A 19,310-nucleotide genomic window follows, 5' to 3' on the forward strand; every position below is an offset into this window, starting at 1 on the left:
ATTTGAAATTCAAATCAAGCCTCAGGTACTAGCAGTGTGGTTCTGGGAAAGTCACTCAATCTCTGTCTACCTCAGTTGCTTCATCTCTAAAATGGATGATTATTAGCTCTCACCTCAATTCTATCAATTGAGATAATATCTGAAAAGTGTTTTGCACAGTGTCTAGTTTTTAGTTGGCAATTAATAAAAGCCGATAACCTTCCTCCTCCTTTTCTCTATCTCACAGAGATATTGGGAGGATCAAGAGAGTTAGCATGTAAAACATTTTGCAGACCTTAAATGGCTAGGTAAATTTAACTATTGGTTCTTCTTTCCTTAAAACAAAAAAACTCTGTTAAAAGGAATGGCTCTAAGAGTTGGGAGGGGAAGGGGCATAGGGAAATTTAAACTCTATAAAAAAAATCTGTAAGAGTTGTTTTGTTTTAATCTACTCCCTTTACTCTGACTCAAGATAGGTTTTTTATTTATATAAGGAATCAGTGTCCATGGCTGCTATTTTCCCCAGTAAATTCACATAAGGACTTTTAATTTGTTGAGTGCCAACAGTAAACAGAATACCTGACTACTATGGTCTTGGTCTTGGTGAACCTTGTATTGGGGAGGTGAGGAGGGTGGTGGTTCATTTTTTTTTTGACTTAGCAAACCTCTGACTGGGGAGTAAGAACTCCATGCTTTTGTGGGCTGTGGGAGTTTTACAGTTGGTTCTATCTTCTTCACCTAGTTTCCTTTTTTTCCCTCCTTAGCTGATTCAGACAGTTAGTGCAATAGACCAAGATGACCCACAAGATGGTCAGCACTTCTACTACAGCTTGGCTCCTGAGGCAGCTAACAACCCCAACTTCACTCTAAGGGACAATCAAGGTAATAAGAGTAGCCACAGACTGTTAGCTATGGCACTACTCATTCTGTAAGTTGGCCTGGTGATGCTTTCCATTACAATGCTATTTCTAGTAACACCAAATAATACTTTCTGATGAGAAAGGACTTGAAGGCCATGTGACTAGGTCTATTTTTCTCTAAAGCCTGTTTCCTAGCTACAAGGGAATGCTCATGTCCCAGTAGCTCCAGCTTCCCTTGATGGGCTTGCTGCAGGTTTGTACATCTGGAGCTAAGGGAGACTCACTGTTAATTCATAAAGCTTTGCTCAAAGGTAGAAGAAATGCCCCTTGAACTGGTGTGGGGATGAGAATCTAGCTGTTCTTTTGGCAATTTGTGCCTTTTTAAGGCTTCTCCACAGGATGTAAGCGATGAAACACCTTTCCCTTTGGCTCTAAACCTCCTTTTCATTTCCCTGACTGGTTGTGATTCTTCTTTACTGCTTCTTTACTGCTCTGCACTAATGTGCAGAAAGAGTTTAAAGAAGGTGTGAGAAAATGAACCAGAAAGAAGAATCAGCAAAGTCAGAAAAGAGCATTTGGTTGGCAGGAACGGAGGAGGAAAACTAGTACTCTGATCTTGGAAAAAATATCAAAGAAGCACAGAGAGATCATTAAGGGTAAAGATATGATGATCACAACATTTCTAATTGGTGTAACTTTGGACAAATCATTTAATATCTCTGAGCCTCAATTCCTAATCAGTTAAAACAGAGTATTGAAAAAAGATCTCTAAGTTTCCTTCTACTTCCAAGTCTACAGATTTACACTAGCCTCTTCAATTAGTCTTTTCCTTCACATCATTAATGCTGTAGAATACACTTCTAATGTCATTGGCATAGAGTTCCAAGGTGAAGAAATTCCCTTTAGCAATTCAGTTTAACATATTCTCAATTTATAGTCTTAGAGAGTTTTCTAGAGCACTAAGAATTTAAGTGAACTTATAGTCAGGATCTCACAGTCAGTATGTCACAAGAAGGATTCAGTCCCAGGTCTTCCTGCCTTTGAGGTCAACTCTATCCAACAAGTCATGCATCCTCTCTAGAATTCATTTTGTAAAAATCCTAGGAAAAAGTGGATATCAATGAGTAACAAATACTCATAATAGGAGAGACTTTTATCTCTGTATGAAACACTGCCCCCCACATACACATTTAAACACATTAGCTCAAATAGAACTAAAAAATTTGTTCAGTACTTATTGTGACGATTATGGTACTAGAATTGGAGGTAGGTGAGTGGTCAGGGGACTATACAAATTAGATAAGTTAAGGTCTTTGCTCTCATGGAGTTTTATATTGTCCAGCTAACAGGTAGATTGCCATTCAGCATTCTTTTTGTTGTCATAAAAGTTAAAGTAATTTTCCAGTTACTTTAATCTCCCCTACTACAAAGGCTGATCTCATGGAAGCAAATCTCTAAAAACATCAAAATTACTTTTTTTTTCAGATTTCCCCATTTTGTATCATAATCACTGTGATAATTCTATAGCAAAGTCAATAAAAACCTCAGTCTGCAATAGCTATATTCCATGACCGATATTTTATTGATCTGAAGCTATGTTTTTCCATTTATCTACTTTACTGGGAACCCTTCTTGCAAAAATAGCCCCTGACCCCTCAAGAGTAGGTTTTAGAAAGATAATCATAGAAAAGAAAAAAAAGAAAAATTATTTCTGGCATATCAGATTGTCTGTAGAGTGATTGTGCTCTTTTTTTCCACACTGACATTTAGTACTATATCTACATAAAGAAAGATATGTTGCAAAAAATATTATGTCCAAGATTTCTTATGTTACTTTGGGTCCCTTTCCAGTACCAATTTTTGAAGCCAACACCCAAACATGAAAGGCTATAAGAGCAGGATAGCTAGGAAAAGGAAATGATTCATCCCTTGGAAGGGTCTCAAAAACACAGGTCAACATATTTTCAACAGAAAACATAAACTTTTAATGTCTTCCTATGCCAGTTTTCTCTACAAGTATACTTTTCTGTAGAACACTTAAGAAAAGATCTGAGACTCCCAAATTCACACTGTGTTTGTGACAAGACATTACATTCAAAGAAAATGCAGATCTCTGATCATGTTGCTACCCTACTCAACAAATACCAAGGGCCCTCTATTATCTTTAGGATCAAATACAAGCTTCTCCTCTCTTTTGCTTTTAAAGCCCTGTACAATTCAGCCCCAAGCTAACTTTCGAATCTTATTATGCATTTCTCCCCTTTAACTACATTCTATACTCTATCAAACTGCTCTTCCTGCTCTCCTCACATACAACATTCTATCTCCCATCTCTACACTATTGGGTTGGTTGTCTTCCTAACCTGTAGCACAGCATGATATGGAAAATGTAGAAAAGATACAAATCCCTAGTCCCATGGAAATTGGGGGTCTAGTGGGGAATAAAGATACAAATGTCAAAAACCATAAAGAATATAATATTTCACGATAAATGCCACATTTAACCACATTAATTTGATAGAAAATTCTTATAGATTATGGCCTTTTCCTGTCATAACAAATATTATTTCATTTGATTCTCATAACAACCTTCAAAGTAGGAACTATTATTATCTCCAACCACTGAGAACACAATGAAAAGCTTTAATGCAGGAGGGCATACTTAAGCAGTTTTAGATGAAAATACTCCAATGTTCTATTAGATCTGTGATCTCATGGAGATAGATATTCCCTCCAATAATGCAGATGATAACCCATCAATTCTGACCAGTTTATGTGATGGTCATAAAGTTCTTTGCATACACTTACCATGGAAGTCCATCCCATATGTTTCAAGCATTCTGATATGTGAGACTATCAATAAAGTAATTGTCTTGTCAATCAGGTGTCTCTTGCTTTCATTCATTGACCTGTCCATTCATTTTTCACATGCCATACTTTATACATCTTCTAATGCAAATTCCTCATTTATAATGTGTTGCATCCTTTTGACAACTACTACTATCTTTTGAGTGATTCTCAACTTTGGGCTTCAGACTCAAATTCCATAACTTACAGTTTTATGATATCATGATATTGGTTGGGAAAATGAATACAATATTCAAGAGAAGATTCTTTATTTCAGAGAGGCGAGTGGGATCAATATGAGAAGCATGAATTTTTGCAAAGGCAATCCAGCCTGCTTTCCTCTTTCTGGAACCTGTATATTGACTTTTTGTCATGTTCACACACGTACATATATGTACAATATACATACAATGTATGCATGTGTCTATATAAGTATCTTCAAGCATATATGCATCAACACATACACAAATACACTTATTTATAAATAAATATGTTGACAGATGAGTTTAAAGTCCATTCATCTACATACTTTAGTCTAGACCAGAGGTCAGCAGACTATAGCATTAATACTTGAGAGAGAGAGAGAGAGAGAGAGAGAGAGAGAGAGAGAGAGGACTGACTTTGTTAGGCTAATTAACTACTTGAACTTTTTAGCATCATTGTGTTCAAATTATTCTCTCAAGCATTTCCTCTCCTCAAATTTATTTGTTTTTGGCAAAAGTGAACCTATTCTATACTTTAGACATGCTTGAAGAATACTGGAAATATGGGAAAATTATTAGAGAACATTATATTGCATATAGTTCAAAACTATATTGGAAGAAATTTGGTAAACTTTTGCTATTTAGTTTCCTTAGATAATTATGGTTTTAGACAAATGATAACCTGATAATAGCTATCCTTGTATCTAGGATTTTAATGTTTGTGATTTAACATCCTGGCATGTGCTTAGTATATGTATCAGATGTTTGAACTCAACCCTTCACAATCAGAGGTGAGGCTCAGCTCTCGCTTACCTGCCACCGCCATACCACATATCCCTGCAGCCCACCCATGGGAAAGTGGCATTAGCCTATGAATAGAAGATTTCAAATAGACTTCTACTTTTCCAAAGGCACCAAGAGCATTTGATGGCTGCCTTTGAAGGGACAAAAAAAGAAAATAGTAAAGGACATGAGCTCCAGCCAAGCCAGAATGTGACAGAAATAAGCAATCTGCCACAATCACCAGGGTTGCTCACTGAGGTCTCCTTAGTCTCTTTTCCTTTCCTTTCCTTTTTTTTTTAAACTTGAGGCTCAAAGCAGCTGAGAGGCCTTGAAGCTGCTGAACAGGAATGAGCTGGGACAGAGCTGCCCTTGATTGTTCATTTTAGTTTGGCCATCCCCAAGATGCTTTGGTGAGATCTGAAAGCTGACAGTTAGCCCTGGGCAGTTTATGTCACAAAGGACAGGACACACTCCTGAAAGGGCCCTGCCTCCCAGGTCTCAATGTTTTGCCTGGAAGCAAATAAAAATCATACAGGGAAACAAAGGCCAAATGCTGATGCATGCAAAACCAGGGAGAGAACAACCCAGAGGCTTGTTGTCTTCCTGTCATTCTCCTCTCTTCTTTCTTCCCCTATCAGAAAAATTGAATTCACTTTGTGCATCTTCTTCCTATCTTTTCCCTCTTCTCTCTATCCCCACAACCCAACATTTTTTTTTCCTTTTTCCCAAACCAGACAATACTGCCCGGATTCTTACCAGGAGATCTGGCTTTAGACAGCAGGAACAGAATGTCTTTTACCTCCCGATCCTGATTGCAGACAATGGAAGGCCCATGCTGAGTAGCACGGGCACGTTGACGGTCCAGGTGTGCAGCTGTGATGAGGAAGGGGATGTGATGTCCTGTAGTGCTGAGGCCTACATGCTCCCGGTCAGCTTGAGCAGGGGGGCCCTCATCGCCATCCTTGCCTGCATCTTTGTGCTCCTAGGTAAGTGGCCATTGTCCTAATCCACTCCATCCTAAGGAATGAGGACAAGCTTTGGAAATCTTAATACTTCATGGAAATCATAGGTGGAGAAGTCTGTGCAGCAGTGGATAGAGAACTTGGCCGGAATTCAAGAAGGCTCATCCTTCATCCTCAGATGCTTACTAGATGTGTGACCTTGAGCAAGTCACTTAATCCTGTTTGCCTCAGTTTTCTCATTTGTCAAATGGGCTGGAGAAGGAAATGGCAAACCACTCCAATACCTTTGCCAAGAAAACCCCAAATGGGGTCACAAAGAATCAGACAGGAGCTCTAAAAGACAGAAAAGAGAAGAAACATACATTCCAGGCATTCAGATGAATTGAATAATGATGATGAAGAAGAATATATAAACCAGTTTAATTGAACCCTAGTTTGCACAAAATGGAAAAAATAAATATATTGTAATACTGGAGCGGTAGGTTGAAGAAGAGGGATTATGATGACCCAATGGGAACATTTGCAATATACTTCAGAATGCTTTCAAAGCAATATATCAGAATTATAGAATTTTAAAAGACCATCTAACTCATGAATTTATAGTGTAAAAATCAAATGAGGCAATATCTATTAAAAATAGATAGTATAACTAGAAAGTGAATAAATACAAATATATACAAAATAATTTAATACAAAGTAGTTTGGGAGAGAGGGCACTATCAGTTCTACCTCTGGCATCTAGAACTCATCTGTCAACATATATGTTTATAAATAAGTGTGTTTGTTTATGTGTTTATGCATATATATATACTTGAGCATACTTATATAAACATATGCATACATTGTATATATATATATATACTGCACATATATGTATGTGTGTGGATATGACAAAAGGTCAATTAACTGGTTCCAGGAAGAGGAAAGTGGGTTGGATTGCCTTTGGAAAATTTCATGCTTCTCTTAGTGATCCCAACTCACCTCTCTTAGATAAAGAATCATCTCTTGAATCTATATAAATATGTAGATATTTATAGATATTTCCATGGGTGGGTTTTCCTTTAAGCACTTAGAGAAATGTTCACTTTTATTATTCTTGAACCCTCATTTTATGGATGAGAAAGTTGAGGCACAGAGATGTAAAATAATTTACCATATGTTTCAAAACTAATGATTGGCAAGGCAGAGACTAGGCACCAGTTTAGATCTTTCCTTCTCCCTGGTTTTCACTGTATTTGCTACCTGCTAAATTTGGGTTATTTCCAAAAATAAAAAATAAATAAATAAAAAGTATAATGGAAAGAATCTTGGTTTTGGAATCAGGAAACACCTGGATTCAAATACCACCTCAGAAACTTGCCAGATAGATAAGCATGGGCATATAGGTTGAACTTCCTTATCAGCAGGTTGTTATGAGGACCCAGCAAAATAATGTAGGAAAAGGGCTTTGTAAACTTTAAATTCCCTTATAAATGGCAGGTGGGTTTATTAAGCAGGGATAGTACTCAGTATTTTTTTTATAGTTTATTTTTTGGAATAATTTTCCAAGTATTTCTTAAAAACCTGCTATATAGGCATCTGGTACTGTTTTAAGAGCTCTCTCCTATACTTAAGGAGTTTCCATTGTATTAGGGGAAAAATAAAGATAAATAAATAGGGAGCATAAATAGAAAGTGAATAAATACAAATATATACAAAATAATTTAAAACAAAGTAGTTTGGGAGGGAGGGCACTACCAGATCTATCTCTGGCATATTCCTGGCACTTAAACTAGAGAATCTGTGGGCACTCATGTGGCAAAGGATGATAATGGAGGCAGCTGTTTTGAATGACGACTTCATTATAAACATTAGAGAACAACAGAAAACCCAAAGTAAATAAAATTAATGAGATCAAATTTCTAACGCCTGCACATGGGGGAAAAAAAACTACCTTATCTAGTTTCAAGAAACAGAGGGGACCTCAGAGTCTTACCACCAACTACTTCCTTAACAACAATTGATATTAAACTAATTTTGAATAGCGAAACATGTGTCCATTTAGATACTCACTGACCTCAGAACTATATCAAGTGTGTCCTGGCCTTCTTTCCCCAATATGTTTCTAACTCATTTATGACATTCTCATGGGGTGGGAAACTCTGCATGAATTAACCATTACGAGGTTAGAAGTCAGTCTTTCAAGTGTCCCTATTAATTTTGCTGTATGACAGCAAGACATGGAATACAACATTCTCCAAAGAATTAAAAATAAGCATCCCCCAGTGGGCAAGGAAGAAGGTATAGGGAGTATGAGAAGGCTACAGTGTTTAACCATTGAAGAGCTCTGAAAACCAATGGAAATCACAGTTAGAAGGAACTTAAGATGCTAGATGATTCAACCATCTATTAATAAAAAAGATGAGATAAAACCCAGAGGGATTAAGTGACTTAAAATTACAAAGTATAGATGGCAGAGCTGAGATTTGAACCTAGGCTTTCTTGTCTATGTTCTTTCCCCTGTGCCTCACTGTCTCTTAAGAAGCTTCTGAGAAGAGAAGATGGGAAAGTCATTAAGAGAGCAAGAAATAGTATCAAATGGGAGCCCGTCTCCTAACACACTGGGTGGATCCCCTGTGACTGACTTCTGGAGGACATGAACAAGGAGCATGCAAGGATTGGCAAGCATGGCTAGGAAGTCAGAGGACACATCCAAATTAAGGAGGTCACAAATACAAATCCATCTGAGCCATTTGAGTAAACAGTTAAGAGGGCAGTCAGCAAAGTCATAAAGGAAGGGGAGTTTGTCTTTGGCAGTCATTTCAGTTTCTTTCAAACATAAAATATATATTGACTCATTGTCCTAGGTAATGGCAACTACAAAGATAAGTCTGTACATGTCTGTACAAATCTGTACAAAGTCTGTACAAGACTGTAGACCCTATTCTAAAGAAGATTCTCCTCTTATTTCCCCTTTTTGAATTTTGTACTGCCACTCTTCCCCAAATATTCTATCTTCCTTGGACCTCTGTTTCCCTTGTCAAAACTCACCTGTTCTGTTCTTTAATCCAGCAAGTACCAGCTGGAAATTTCTAATGATTGATAATCAGTCAATCAGCAAGCATTTATTCAACAATTTAATGAGTTATCCCTCCCAGGAATATGTGTACTTTAAGAGAAAATAAATCCTTAATGCTAGGTAGAATTTAAGAGATCACCAAAAGTTCAAAGGAGATAGTTGGGGCCTTGAGGTTTTTTTTTTTTCTATTGCCATCAAATCACACCACTAACCAGACTTCCTTTATGGAGGCAGACTTGTAGATAGAAAGAAAAATGAGACACCAAGGTTGTCTCTACTGCATTCTTGCCATGTTACTTTACAGTTTATTTCTCTTAAACTATTTGTTCATCTAAAAAAGAAGAGATAATATTGGAGTTATCTATTGTGAGAAGAGTTCTTTGTAAACTATAAAGAATGGTGTAAATAATGACCTATTATTAAATATAAGACTTCCTCTATGACAAAGGAACTTCCCCTACCCTTCCCACTTTTTCTTCCACAGCCTCTCTCAAAACCTAAATATGATCCTGAAAAATAAGAAAATGTTTGTAATACATACACATTTTCAAACAATTGTCATTCTTGATTTGGAGAGAAGTTTGAGGTAGTGATTATTACACTTTACAAGTGGATTTGGGGAGTTGGGAAGTATTTAGATAACATCAAAGATGTAAATGGTCACCTGTTTATGCAGTTGGTAAATATCCAAGGTATAGATGGCTGTATTAGGCTTTTCATTGTCCCAACAGAATCAAATGAAAAGAAGTTTCCTGCTTCTACATGAAAACACTGAAAAGTAACATGGAGAGGCCTACAGTATTTCAGAGTTGGAAGAGACCTCAATGACCCATCTAGCCCAATCAAACCACAACTGAAAAATAAAATTCTTTGCAATAAGTAAAAGGAGAATTCCTACCCACAAAAAGCTTATATTTTGATGGGAGAAGCCAACATATAAAACAAAGTCAGAAAGGGTAGGGGAGGATGTTCTCCAGGGGCAAAGGTGCTAATGAGACCTGTTTGAAGATCTCAAGGGAGAAGAAACTCATTACTTATCAAAACATCCCTCTTCACTTTTGGATTATTCTATGAGGAAGTTTTCCCCACCCTGAGCATAATTCTGCTTCTCAACTTTTTTCCATTGTTCTTAATTATGCCCTCTATTAATAAGCAGAAAAAATTTTGATATTACCTTCTATTTTAATAAACATTTGAAAAAATAACTTTCTAAATATACTCCTCTCTATATGAATATTCCTGTTTTTTCAAGAAGGGGAGCTAAGGGGGCGGCTGGGTGGCATAGTGGATAAAGCACTGGCCCTGGAGTCAGGAGTACCTGGATTCAAATCCAGTTTCAGACACTTAATAATTACCTAGCTGTGTGACCTTGGGCAAGCCACTTAACCCCATTTGCCTTGCAAAAACCTAAAAAGAAAAAAAGGGGGGGGGAGCTAAGTGATACAATTATACAGTGAATAGAGTGCTGGGCCTGGAGTCAGAAAAACCCAAAGTCAAATCTAGCCTCAGATATTTGCTAGCAGTGTGACCCTGGACAAAACACTTAATTCTGTTTGCCTCAGTTTCTTAATCTGTCAAATGAGAGGAAAGAAATAGCAAACTACTCCAGTATCTTTGCAAAAGAAAACTCCAAATGGGGTCACAAATGGTGTCAAACAAGAGTGAAACAAATGACTGAATAAATAACAACAGACTCAGTTTACTCATTTGTAAAATGAAGGGATTGAACTCAATGTCCTCCAAAGTTCTTTCCAGATCTAAATATATTATCCTAAAAATTTAATTCTCCATTAAAGGAAGTCACAGAACAAGTGTGTCTAACCCACAACCCATATACTGCATGTGATTCTCAAAGCCCATTTATGCATCATTATTACATTTTATTATTATACTCATTGGAAATATGGGTTATATTGTAGTCATAAAGAAATATCAAATTCTATATGCAGTCCTTGACAAGTTTTTGTTGGGTGATGGGATCCAGAAGAGCTAAAAGGTTGGATACTCATGCTAGCATAACTCAAAGGATCTTTAGAGATCAAATTCCTTTTACATAGGAAAACTTGGGCCTACAGAGATTAAATGATTTGGCTGTGTAAATGATCCTAACTGTGAAAGTTAGAAGATGTAGATCTTCTCTTTAGTCATGTATTCTTTCTGCCACACCATACAGATCCCCAAATAACTTTGGAAATCCTAGGAATCCTGGAGCTGGAAAAATCTGGGTTTCAGTTTCCTCATCTGTAAAAAAGAAGTTTAACTCAATGACTCCTCGGGTCCTTCCGGATCTAATATTCTTTATTCTCCGATTCCTCTTGTTTCCTACCACTGATAATAGAGAGGAAGAGAATCTTATTGCAATTCCTAAAATACCCATAGGATGGCATGAGGAACACTCAGGTAGCTGAATGTTGCAAACAGCAGCAGGAATGAAAAGTCATTTACTGTATCAGCTGAGAACCCAGACTGCCAACCCTCACCAAAAAAAAAAAAAAAAAAATAGTTTCTGGGAAGCCTTTTTTACATTCTTCTAAGAAACTTCATATTTCATGCATTAGTTATTTCAGTCAAATAGGGTCTCTATAATTACTTCAACCTGACCCATAAAAGAGGCTGCTAAAGCAAGGAATGGAGTTCAAGAGTCTGCATTTCAGTGCACAGAATGCCCCCAGGAGGTTCCTGAAGGAGCAGGTCACAGGTGGCATTTAAGCTGATGGCAGTCAACCTGCCCCTTCAAAATGATCTTATTTTCCACTCTTCTGAGCTGCTCCTCATTACCAGGAAGGTTTCTATGCATTTCACAGACCTCTTGAGGAAAGGGTCACATTAGATTTGCTGAGGCCGCGTTCCATTTTAGGATGTCAACTTAGGGGAAGGCCTTTCAATTATGTTGTGCTGATCTTGACCACTTTACCGAAGACCTAGTGATTGTGATTTTCAAAGCATCATTTGAGGCTTGAGACGCAATATTCCTTAGAAGATAAGAGAATTTGATTGAGAAGCAGGAAGCTCTGAATTTGTGTCCATACAAATACTATGAGTCCCTAGGGATTAGATGCTGTCTTTTACCTTTGTTTAAAAATCCATTGCTTACACCATGTCAGCAGGCACTTAATAAATGTTTATTGACTGATTGATTAAGTTACTTGGCCTCTCAGTACCCCAGATAACTCTAAGACTTTTAAGTTGAAGAAGAGTTGCTGGCTGGTCTCCATTGGTAGAGAGAATTTCCTCCTACTTAATTCAAATTTCCTATATATTCTTGAAACTGTTGGAAGTTCTACACAATTTCATGAAGCATGTTTGGAAATACTAGATTCTGAGCTGAACACCTAATAGGATTAACAGGTTTTTGTCCTAAAGGAATATGGGATCACTTGAATGTTCTAGGAAGGGCAGAAAGGAGGACAAAGAATGGATTTTGCAGACCTGATCTAGAAACTCTGTCTTTAGACCTGGGATAAACTGAGTTCTGAATGTTATATTACATACAATATACACTTTCAGCCTGGAAAGGTTCATACCTATTATTATCCTGTCCAACCTGATTTTCCATTATTTCATAATGCGTACCTTTCAATCAACTTGGGTCAGATTTCTCACTGCTCCATAAATACAACTCAAGCATTTCCACTTAAATAACAATACATGGGTGTTGTTCCTCTTACCAGGAATGGCTCTATTCTTTCCCTTAAAATGAATACAAATTCTACTACCCAACCTTCAGCATCTAATTTAAGGCCTACCTTCTCCTTAAAGCCTTTCCTCAATGTCCTTATGGATCATTCCTTTCTCTGAACTTCAGAATCACTTCTTGGTGCTTAAAGGCAGGGTTCTTCAATGGATGGAGCCCGAGACCTCAAGGTCAAAAAAAAGACATGCATTTGAATCCTGAGGCAGATACTTACAAGTTACATGAACCTATATATCACATAAACTTTAAGTGCTGCTGCATATATGATATTATAATCATGTTTATGTCATTATCATATTTAATATTAGTACATGGCACATTTGAGAACCATATGACATAAAGTATGTAAAGCATTTTTTGCACCTTCCAATTACCTGTCCTCTGTGTTTGCTAATGGTTTCTTGTTTCATTTTCTTTTCCCTACTTAGACTACAAATTTCCTTCTTCAATCATTTTCTCTCTCAGTTGGCACTCATGCCCCTTGAGGACAAGAATTGCTATAAGATTCTTTTCTTCCCACATCGTAGCAATACTGATGGCACAGTAGGAATCCACTAAATATATGCTGCCTGGTTGATTGATTTTAAAATACAATGAAAATGTTAGGCATTTGTGGCATTAATTGGCATTTACAAATATTCCATTCACATCCTAAGTTCTTTAAAATAATTTTGTGAGTTTATATTCAATCCTTAATCTCTAGCTATGCATATGATCACATTATCTATTTTCCCATTGGATAAAATGTATGGTGTGACTCTCCATGGCTGTCAAGCTCTCACTGTTCCCCAGCTCTAACAAAACACACACACACACACACACACACACACACATAAATACTCTCCCTTTCTCTCTCTCTCTCTCTCTCTCTCTCTCTCTCTCTCTCTCTCTCTCTCTCTCTCTCAACAGAAGTCCTATAGCTAAAATCTCAACACACTTTCCAGAAAATGTCTTAAAGTCACAGAGATAAGCAGCTCAATAGGATTATCTCTATCTTGCCTTTAAACCCCAACATGTCCTGGAAAGTGAGCATGTCCTGGAAAGAATACATTTCTTGGGATAAGGTCTTTTTCAAGGTCTGATCTTAAAAGCATATCCTGCTTAGTTACTATCATAATATCTACCTTAGATAACTTAGAATATATTATGATTTTTATTGCAATTCTCATGTACATTATATTTCTTATATACAATTGGATACTCCTCTTTTCTCCTCCCCCCCCCCAAGAAAAAGTAAAATTATTTTTCTTAAAGTCTTTCTGAGGATCATGGGTTATTGGAAGAATAAAGATTGTTCCTATTTTCTACTTTTTTTTTTTTAACAGACTGTACTAGACATCTTGGGTTTACCTGGCAAGCATTATTATATGGGTTATATGAGGATAAGAAATGTTTTCAACTGATTTTTTTAAAATTTTCTTTATTTTCATCCATATGCACATGTATGTTTTTAAATTACAAAATTTCCTTCCACCTTCCCTTCCCACCCCCCAACCCTCAGCAGCAAACAGTCAAGTTAGCATTGTACATACATATTTTGTTAAACAGGTTTACAGATTAGTTATTTTCAGCATGAGACATTAGAATTAAGGGAAAGAAATTCATAAGAGATAATTTTTATAAAGCGTTTGTCAGATTCTGAAGCATTGGGGTTTTTTTGTGTATGTATTTTCTTTTGTTTTGATTTACTTCCTCTGGATGGGGATAACATTGTTCATAGCTAGCCTAATACAGTTGTCCTAGTACACTGAACTGCTGAGAGGAGTTGCTTCCATCAAGTTTATTCATCTCACACTATTTTTGTTGATGTGCACATTGTTCTCAGTTCCACTCCCTTAGCTCAGCATCAGATCCTGTAAGTCATTCCATGCTTCTCTAGAGTCTGACCATTTATGGTTTCTTATAGAGCAATAGTATTCCATAGTAGTCATGTGCCATAACTTGTTTAGCCATTCCCCAATTGATGGGAATCCCTTCAATTTCCAATTCTTTGCTACTACAAAAAGAGCTGCTATGAATATTTTGGAACATGTAGGACTTTTCCCCTTTTTTGAAATTTCTTCTGGATATAGACCTACAATTGGAATTGTTGGGTCAAAGGGTATGAACAGTTTTATTGCTCTTTGGGCATAGTGCCATAATGCTCTCCAGAAAGGTTGGATCAGTTCACCACTCTACCAGCAATGCATCAGCATCCCAATCCTCCTACAACCTCTACAACATTGATCATTTTCCCTTTTTCTCATCTTGGCTAATCTGAGAGGTATGAGTTGATACTTCTATGTTGTTTTAATTTTTATTTCTCTAATCAATAATAATTTGGAGCACTTTTCATATATATCTTTAATTTCTTCATTTGAAAACTATCTGTTCATAGCCTTTGACCATTTATCAATTGGGGTCAACTGATTTTCAACATAAAATGATTCATAAATAGGATATACTTTTATGGAAAAAATTAATATAAATATAAATATATTATATATGTGTGTATTCTCTCTACTCCACACTAACTCTCAGGAGTGTATAGATTATAGATATAGTTACAGATATAGTTGCTATAACAAGGATTCACGATTTCATCAATATGGAATCTCCCTTTACCAAGTCAGAGATAAAGACAGAGGTAGAGAAGGAAGAAGCAGGGAAAGAAAAGGGACAAGGGCAAGGAGACAAGTCAAGAAAAAAGGGAGAGAACTTATTTGAGTCCTGGTCATGACATTTACTATGAGTGACCTTAGGACAAGTGATTTACATTCTCTTAGTCCCAAAACAAAGCATAATTACTTTTCTCAAAGCATGCCTTTCTGAGGATGGTAGGTTATTAGAAAAACACATATTATTTCTATTTTCTACCTTTTTTAAAAAAGAGAGAAAGTAACAGACTTTTGGGGTTTACCTGACAATATTATTTTATGGGGTATGTGAGTATAAGAAATGTCAATAAATGGTTACACTTAATAAAATGGTGATATTGATACTTGTGCTGCTAATTTGAGAGGGTTGTTTGGCAGAAGGGGAAGGAATTGTGCTAAACACTTTACAAATATTATATAATCTAACCCTCACAAAAACCCTGAAAGGTAGTTACTACTATTATTCTTATTTCATAATTGGGGGGAAAAAGGCAGACAGAGGTAAAGTGACTTGCCCATGGTCACGTAGCTAACAAGTATCTTAGGTCAGATTTGTGACTACAGGCCCAGCACTCCATTCACTGTATCAATGAATTAAGGTTTTAAAAGCAATGCATAAGGCAGTAAATAAGAGGTAAGAAACATAGAAATATAAGGAGATAGCTTGCAAAAAGCTTTTGCCAAAGGAGTTTATAGTTAATCCTAAAGATAATAGAGAGCCACTGGAATTTAATGATCAGTGTCATGGGCAGGACTTCACTTCAGAAAAATTACTTGAGAAGTTATGCAGAAGAAGGATTGGAGGGGATAGAGAATTGAAGCAGTGAGATAAATTAGGAAACTATTGCAAAAATGCAGGCAAGAGGGGAGGGGACCTGAAATAAATTGACTATATGAGTAGAAAGAAAATACATGAAATCTTGTGGAGCTAGAAATAAGTTTTAGCAACTGAGGCTTATGTAGGGGAGTTGACTGTGAGGCATGTAACACAGGTTATAACTGGAACAATGGGAATGTCCTTTATAGTCTTAGGGAAGTTAGGAAAAGGGTTGAATTGGAGATGGGATTAATATGATGGGTACTGGTTCACATATGTTGAGTTTGATATGCCTTCAGGTATATAATCTGGGAATCATCTTTGTTGTTGATTTTTTTCATTTAAAACAAATCCAAAAGAAAAAAAGAAAAAACATATATTCCCACATATTCAGCAGGGCATAAGAGGATTCAATATAAATAGATTTCTATTTTAAGAAAAAAGAAAATCTATGAAGTAATTACTATACATTATTTTCAAAGCAGTGCTTCCCTTATAGGTTTTCTTTTGTTCTCTATTTTTCCCCTCCCTTCTCCACTTACTTTAGAGAAGACTACAATTAAACATTATATATATATATATATATATATATATGTACAAACATATCTATAACCATATGTATATGTATACACAAATATCGATATATACATATATATGTATGTATAAGACCATACCATGCATATTTCTATTTGTCAGTTGTTTCTCTAGAGATGGATAGTATTTTCCTTCATCGGTCTAAATCTTTCCATGCTTTTCTGAATCAACCAGTATATCATTTTTTTATATTACAGTTATATTTCATCACAATCATATATCACAGATTGTTTAGCCTAGTTGAAGAAAATCTATCCATTTGCCCAGTCTGAAAAGAGTAAAATGATATTCCAAAGGTTTTAATTTGCATTTCTCTGATTAATAATGATTTAGAGTATTTTTATATTATTATATATATAGTTTTGATTTCATCAAAAAATCTCTCTTCATATTTCTTGACTATTTATCAATTGGGGTTGTTATTTAATATTTCAATTTTCTATGATTCTTCATGATACCATTTGAGCGTTTTCTAGCAAAGAAACTGAAGTGCTTTTCCATTTCCTTCATCTTATTTTATGGATGAGGAAACAGAAGCAAGCAGGATTAAATGATTTGCCTAGGTTCACACAGGTAGTAGGTGTCAGAGACCAGATTTTAACTCAGAAAGTGAAGTGTTCCCAACTCGGACCTGGGGCTTTATCCACTGTCCAATGATCATTGAATCCATCAAAGTTGATGAGGTGATGAAGATGGCAAGTTAACTGGCCAATTTTGCTGTGATGCAAAGTATATGATGGTTGCCCTGGTCTGAAAAGATAGGTTAACACCAGATTGTGAAGGACTTTAAATACAAAACGATGTATTCATTCATTCATTCATTCATTCATTTCTCTATTTATTTGTTTGTTTGTTTGTTTATTTTTAGACCTATGGGGAAATGATTCCCACTGAAGATTTTTGAGTTGAGTGGTATGGTCAGTTCTGTACTATAAGAAGATTATTCAGGCAACTGTGTGGAAGATTAAAGAAGGGATAGACTAGAAGCAAGAACACCAATTAAGAAACTTAAAATAGTCCAGATGAGAAGTATTGAGGGGTAATAATAGTGTTAAGCAAAAAAAAAAAAAGAAGTGAACTGATATATATATATATATATATATATATATATATATATATATATATGTATGTATAATTGATGAGCATAGAAGATGGTTGTTTAAGGGAAGGAAAAAGAGAAGGAAGAATCAAGGATGGTTCCAGGCTTATGAAACTTAATGACTGAAAACTGATGAAGAACTCAGTTGAAACAGACAAGTTTAGAGAAGCTCATGGGGAAAATTGTGAATGTTATTTGTGCCATGTTGAGTTTGATTTGCCTATGGGACATCCAGATGAAAAGGTCAGATGTCAGATTCCCTTCTACAACATCCTTGACAAGGCTTTGCTTTAATATTTCTAGAGAAAGCAGCATAAGATTATGTTAGGATTTTGCTGCCACATAACACTACTGATACATAATATATCTGTGATTATCTAAAGCTCCCAGATCTAATTTGTAATTATCTAAAGCCTCCCCTTATCTGTATTTTTGACTTTTTTAGCCTAAGAATAGAATTTAAAGGAGATTAAAACTACAGAGATAGATGAGATGCTCTTTGAACCATTGTGTCAGCCTATCAAGATCCTTTTAGATCCTGATTCTGTCAGTCACTTTGTTTGCTTTTCACAGTGCTGGTGTTGCTAATCTTATCCATGAGGCGGCATAGGAAGCAGCCCTACATCATTGATGATGAGGAAAACATACATGAGAACATTGTCCGCTATGATGATGAAGGAGGCGGGGAGGAAGACACAGAAGCCTTTGACATAGCAGCCATGTGGAATCCGCGGGAGGCACAGACAGGGGCACCGGCAAAGATGAGGCAGGACATGCTGCCCGAGATTGAGAGTCTGTCTCGATACGTACCTCAGACATGCACCATGGACAGCAATGTCCACAGCTATGTGCTGGCCAAGCTCTATGAAGCTGACATGGATCTGTGGGCCCCTCCCTTTGACTCCCTCCAGACATACATGTTTGAGGGGGATGGCTCTGTGGCAGGGTCCCTGAGCTCATTACAGTCAGTCACTTCAGACTCAGACCAGAGCTATGATTTCCTGACAGACTGGGGACCACGTTTCAGAAAGTTGGCAGAAATGTATGGAGTGACAGAAGGCAATGGGCCACTGTGGTAACAAATTGGTGGGGAGAGGGGCCACAGCGTTTCCACAATGCAGTGCACGTCCAAATACAGATCCATTCTCATCAGATGCTTCTGTGAACATGGGTGTGGTCTTCTAAAATAGCAATACTGTGCTGGAGAGGGAGAATGGGGGAGGGGATGGGGAAGAGCTCTCTAAATCAGGTTACTTGATTAAATTAAGTAATTGAAAGGCAAAACAAAAGATGGGGGGAGGGCACTGTCCTTTTTTATGGCTGTATTTAAAGCCTTGACATCCAATTGTTGTGGCATTATGGGGTTTCCTTTCACAGCAGAACTTTTTCTTCCTGGATCATAAAGAAGCTTATGGACACAGATATTAATCCTCAGCTCAAATGGGGAGGGTGGGGGGAGGTAATGGCTAGCAGAGATATGACCATACTTCCACATTCACTTTATTTTATTTTACAGTTAGGGATTTTGCTAGCTCACCATACCACAGAAATCAACCCACACAAAAGAAAACAAGAAACTGAGATCTCAGTATTTTTGTGTGAAATGAATCTTACTTGTTCTGGGATTTGTGAAATTCTTTAAACACACACACAGACACATAGACATATACACACAGACAAATACAGACACACACACACACACACAACACACAAACACACACCCTTTTAAAACAAGGTTAGGCTTCTATCTACCTTGCATGGGGGGAAAGGGGTGGGGC

At 36.7% G+C, this 19,310-nt stretch overlaps 1 protein-coding gene and 1 long non-coding RNA gene across 2 annotated transcripts in view; one reads left to right on the top strand and one right to left on the bottom strand.

Moving 5' to 3' along the window:
- LOC141503437 (uncharacterized) overlaps positions 1 to 12,775 on the bottom strand; it is a 36,340-nt gene extending 23,565 nt beyond the window's left edge. The window contains exons 1-2 of the long non-coding RNA XR_012472844.1: positions 12,439 to 12,775; positions 5,429 to 5,967 (exon numbers count right to left, since the gene is read on the bottom strand). This is a non-coding gene — a long non-coding RNA (uncharacterized LOC141503437). The remainder of the gene's footprint in view (positions 1 to 5,428; positions 5,968 to 12,438) is intronic.
- Positions 1 to 18,775, top strand: part of CDH20 (cadherin 20) — a 300,334-nt gene extending 281,559 nt beyond the window's left edge. The window contains exons 11-13 of the mRNA XM_074208681.1: positions 744 to 861; positions 5,407 to 5,658; positions 18,106 to 18,775. Coding sequence (XP_074064782.1) covers positions 744 to 861; positions 5,407 to 5,658; positions 18,106 to 18,611 — 876 coding nt within the window. The 3' untranslated portion in view covers positions 18,612 to 18,775. The remainder of the gene's footprint in view (positions 1 to 743; positions 862 to 5,406; positions 5,659 to 18,105) is intronic.
- The last annotated feature ends 535 nt before the right edge of the window (positions 18,776 to 19,310 follow it).

Source organism: Macrotis lagotis, chromosome X, assembly GCF_037893015.1.
Source record: "Macrotis lagotis isolate mMagLag1 chromosome X, bilby.v1.9.chrom.fasta, whole genome shotgun sequence".
Classification (NCBI taxonomy): Eukaryota; Metazoa; Chordata; class Mammalia; order Peramelemorphia; family Peramelidae; genus Macrotis; species Macrotis lagotis.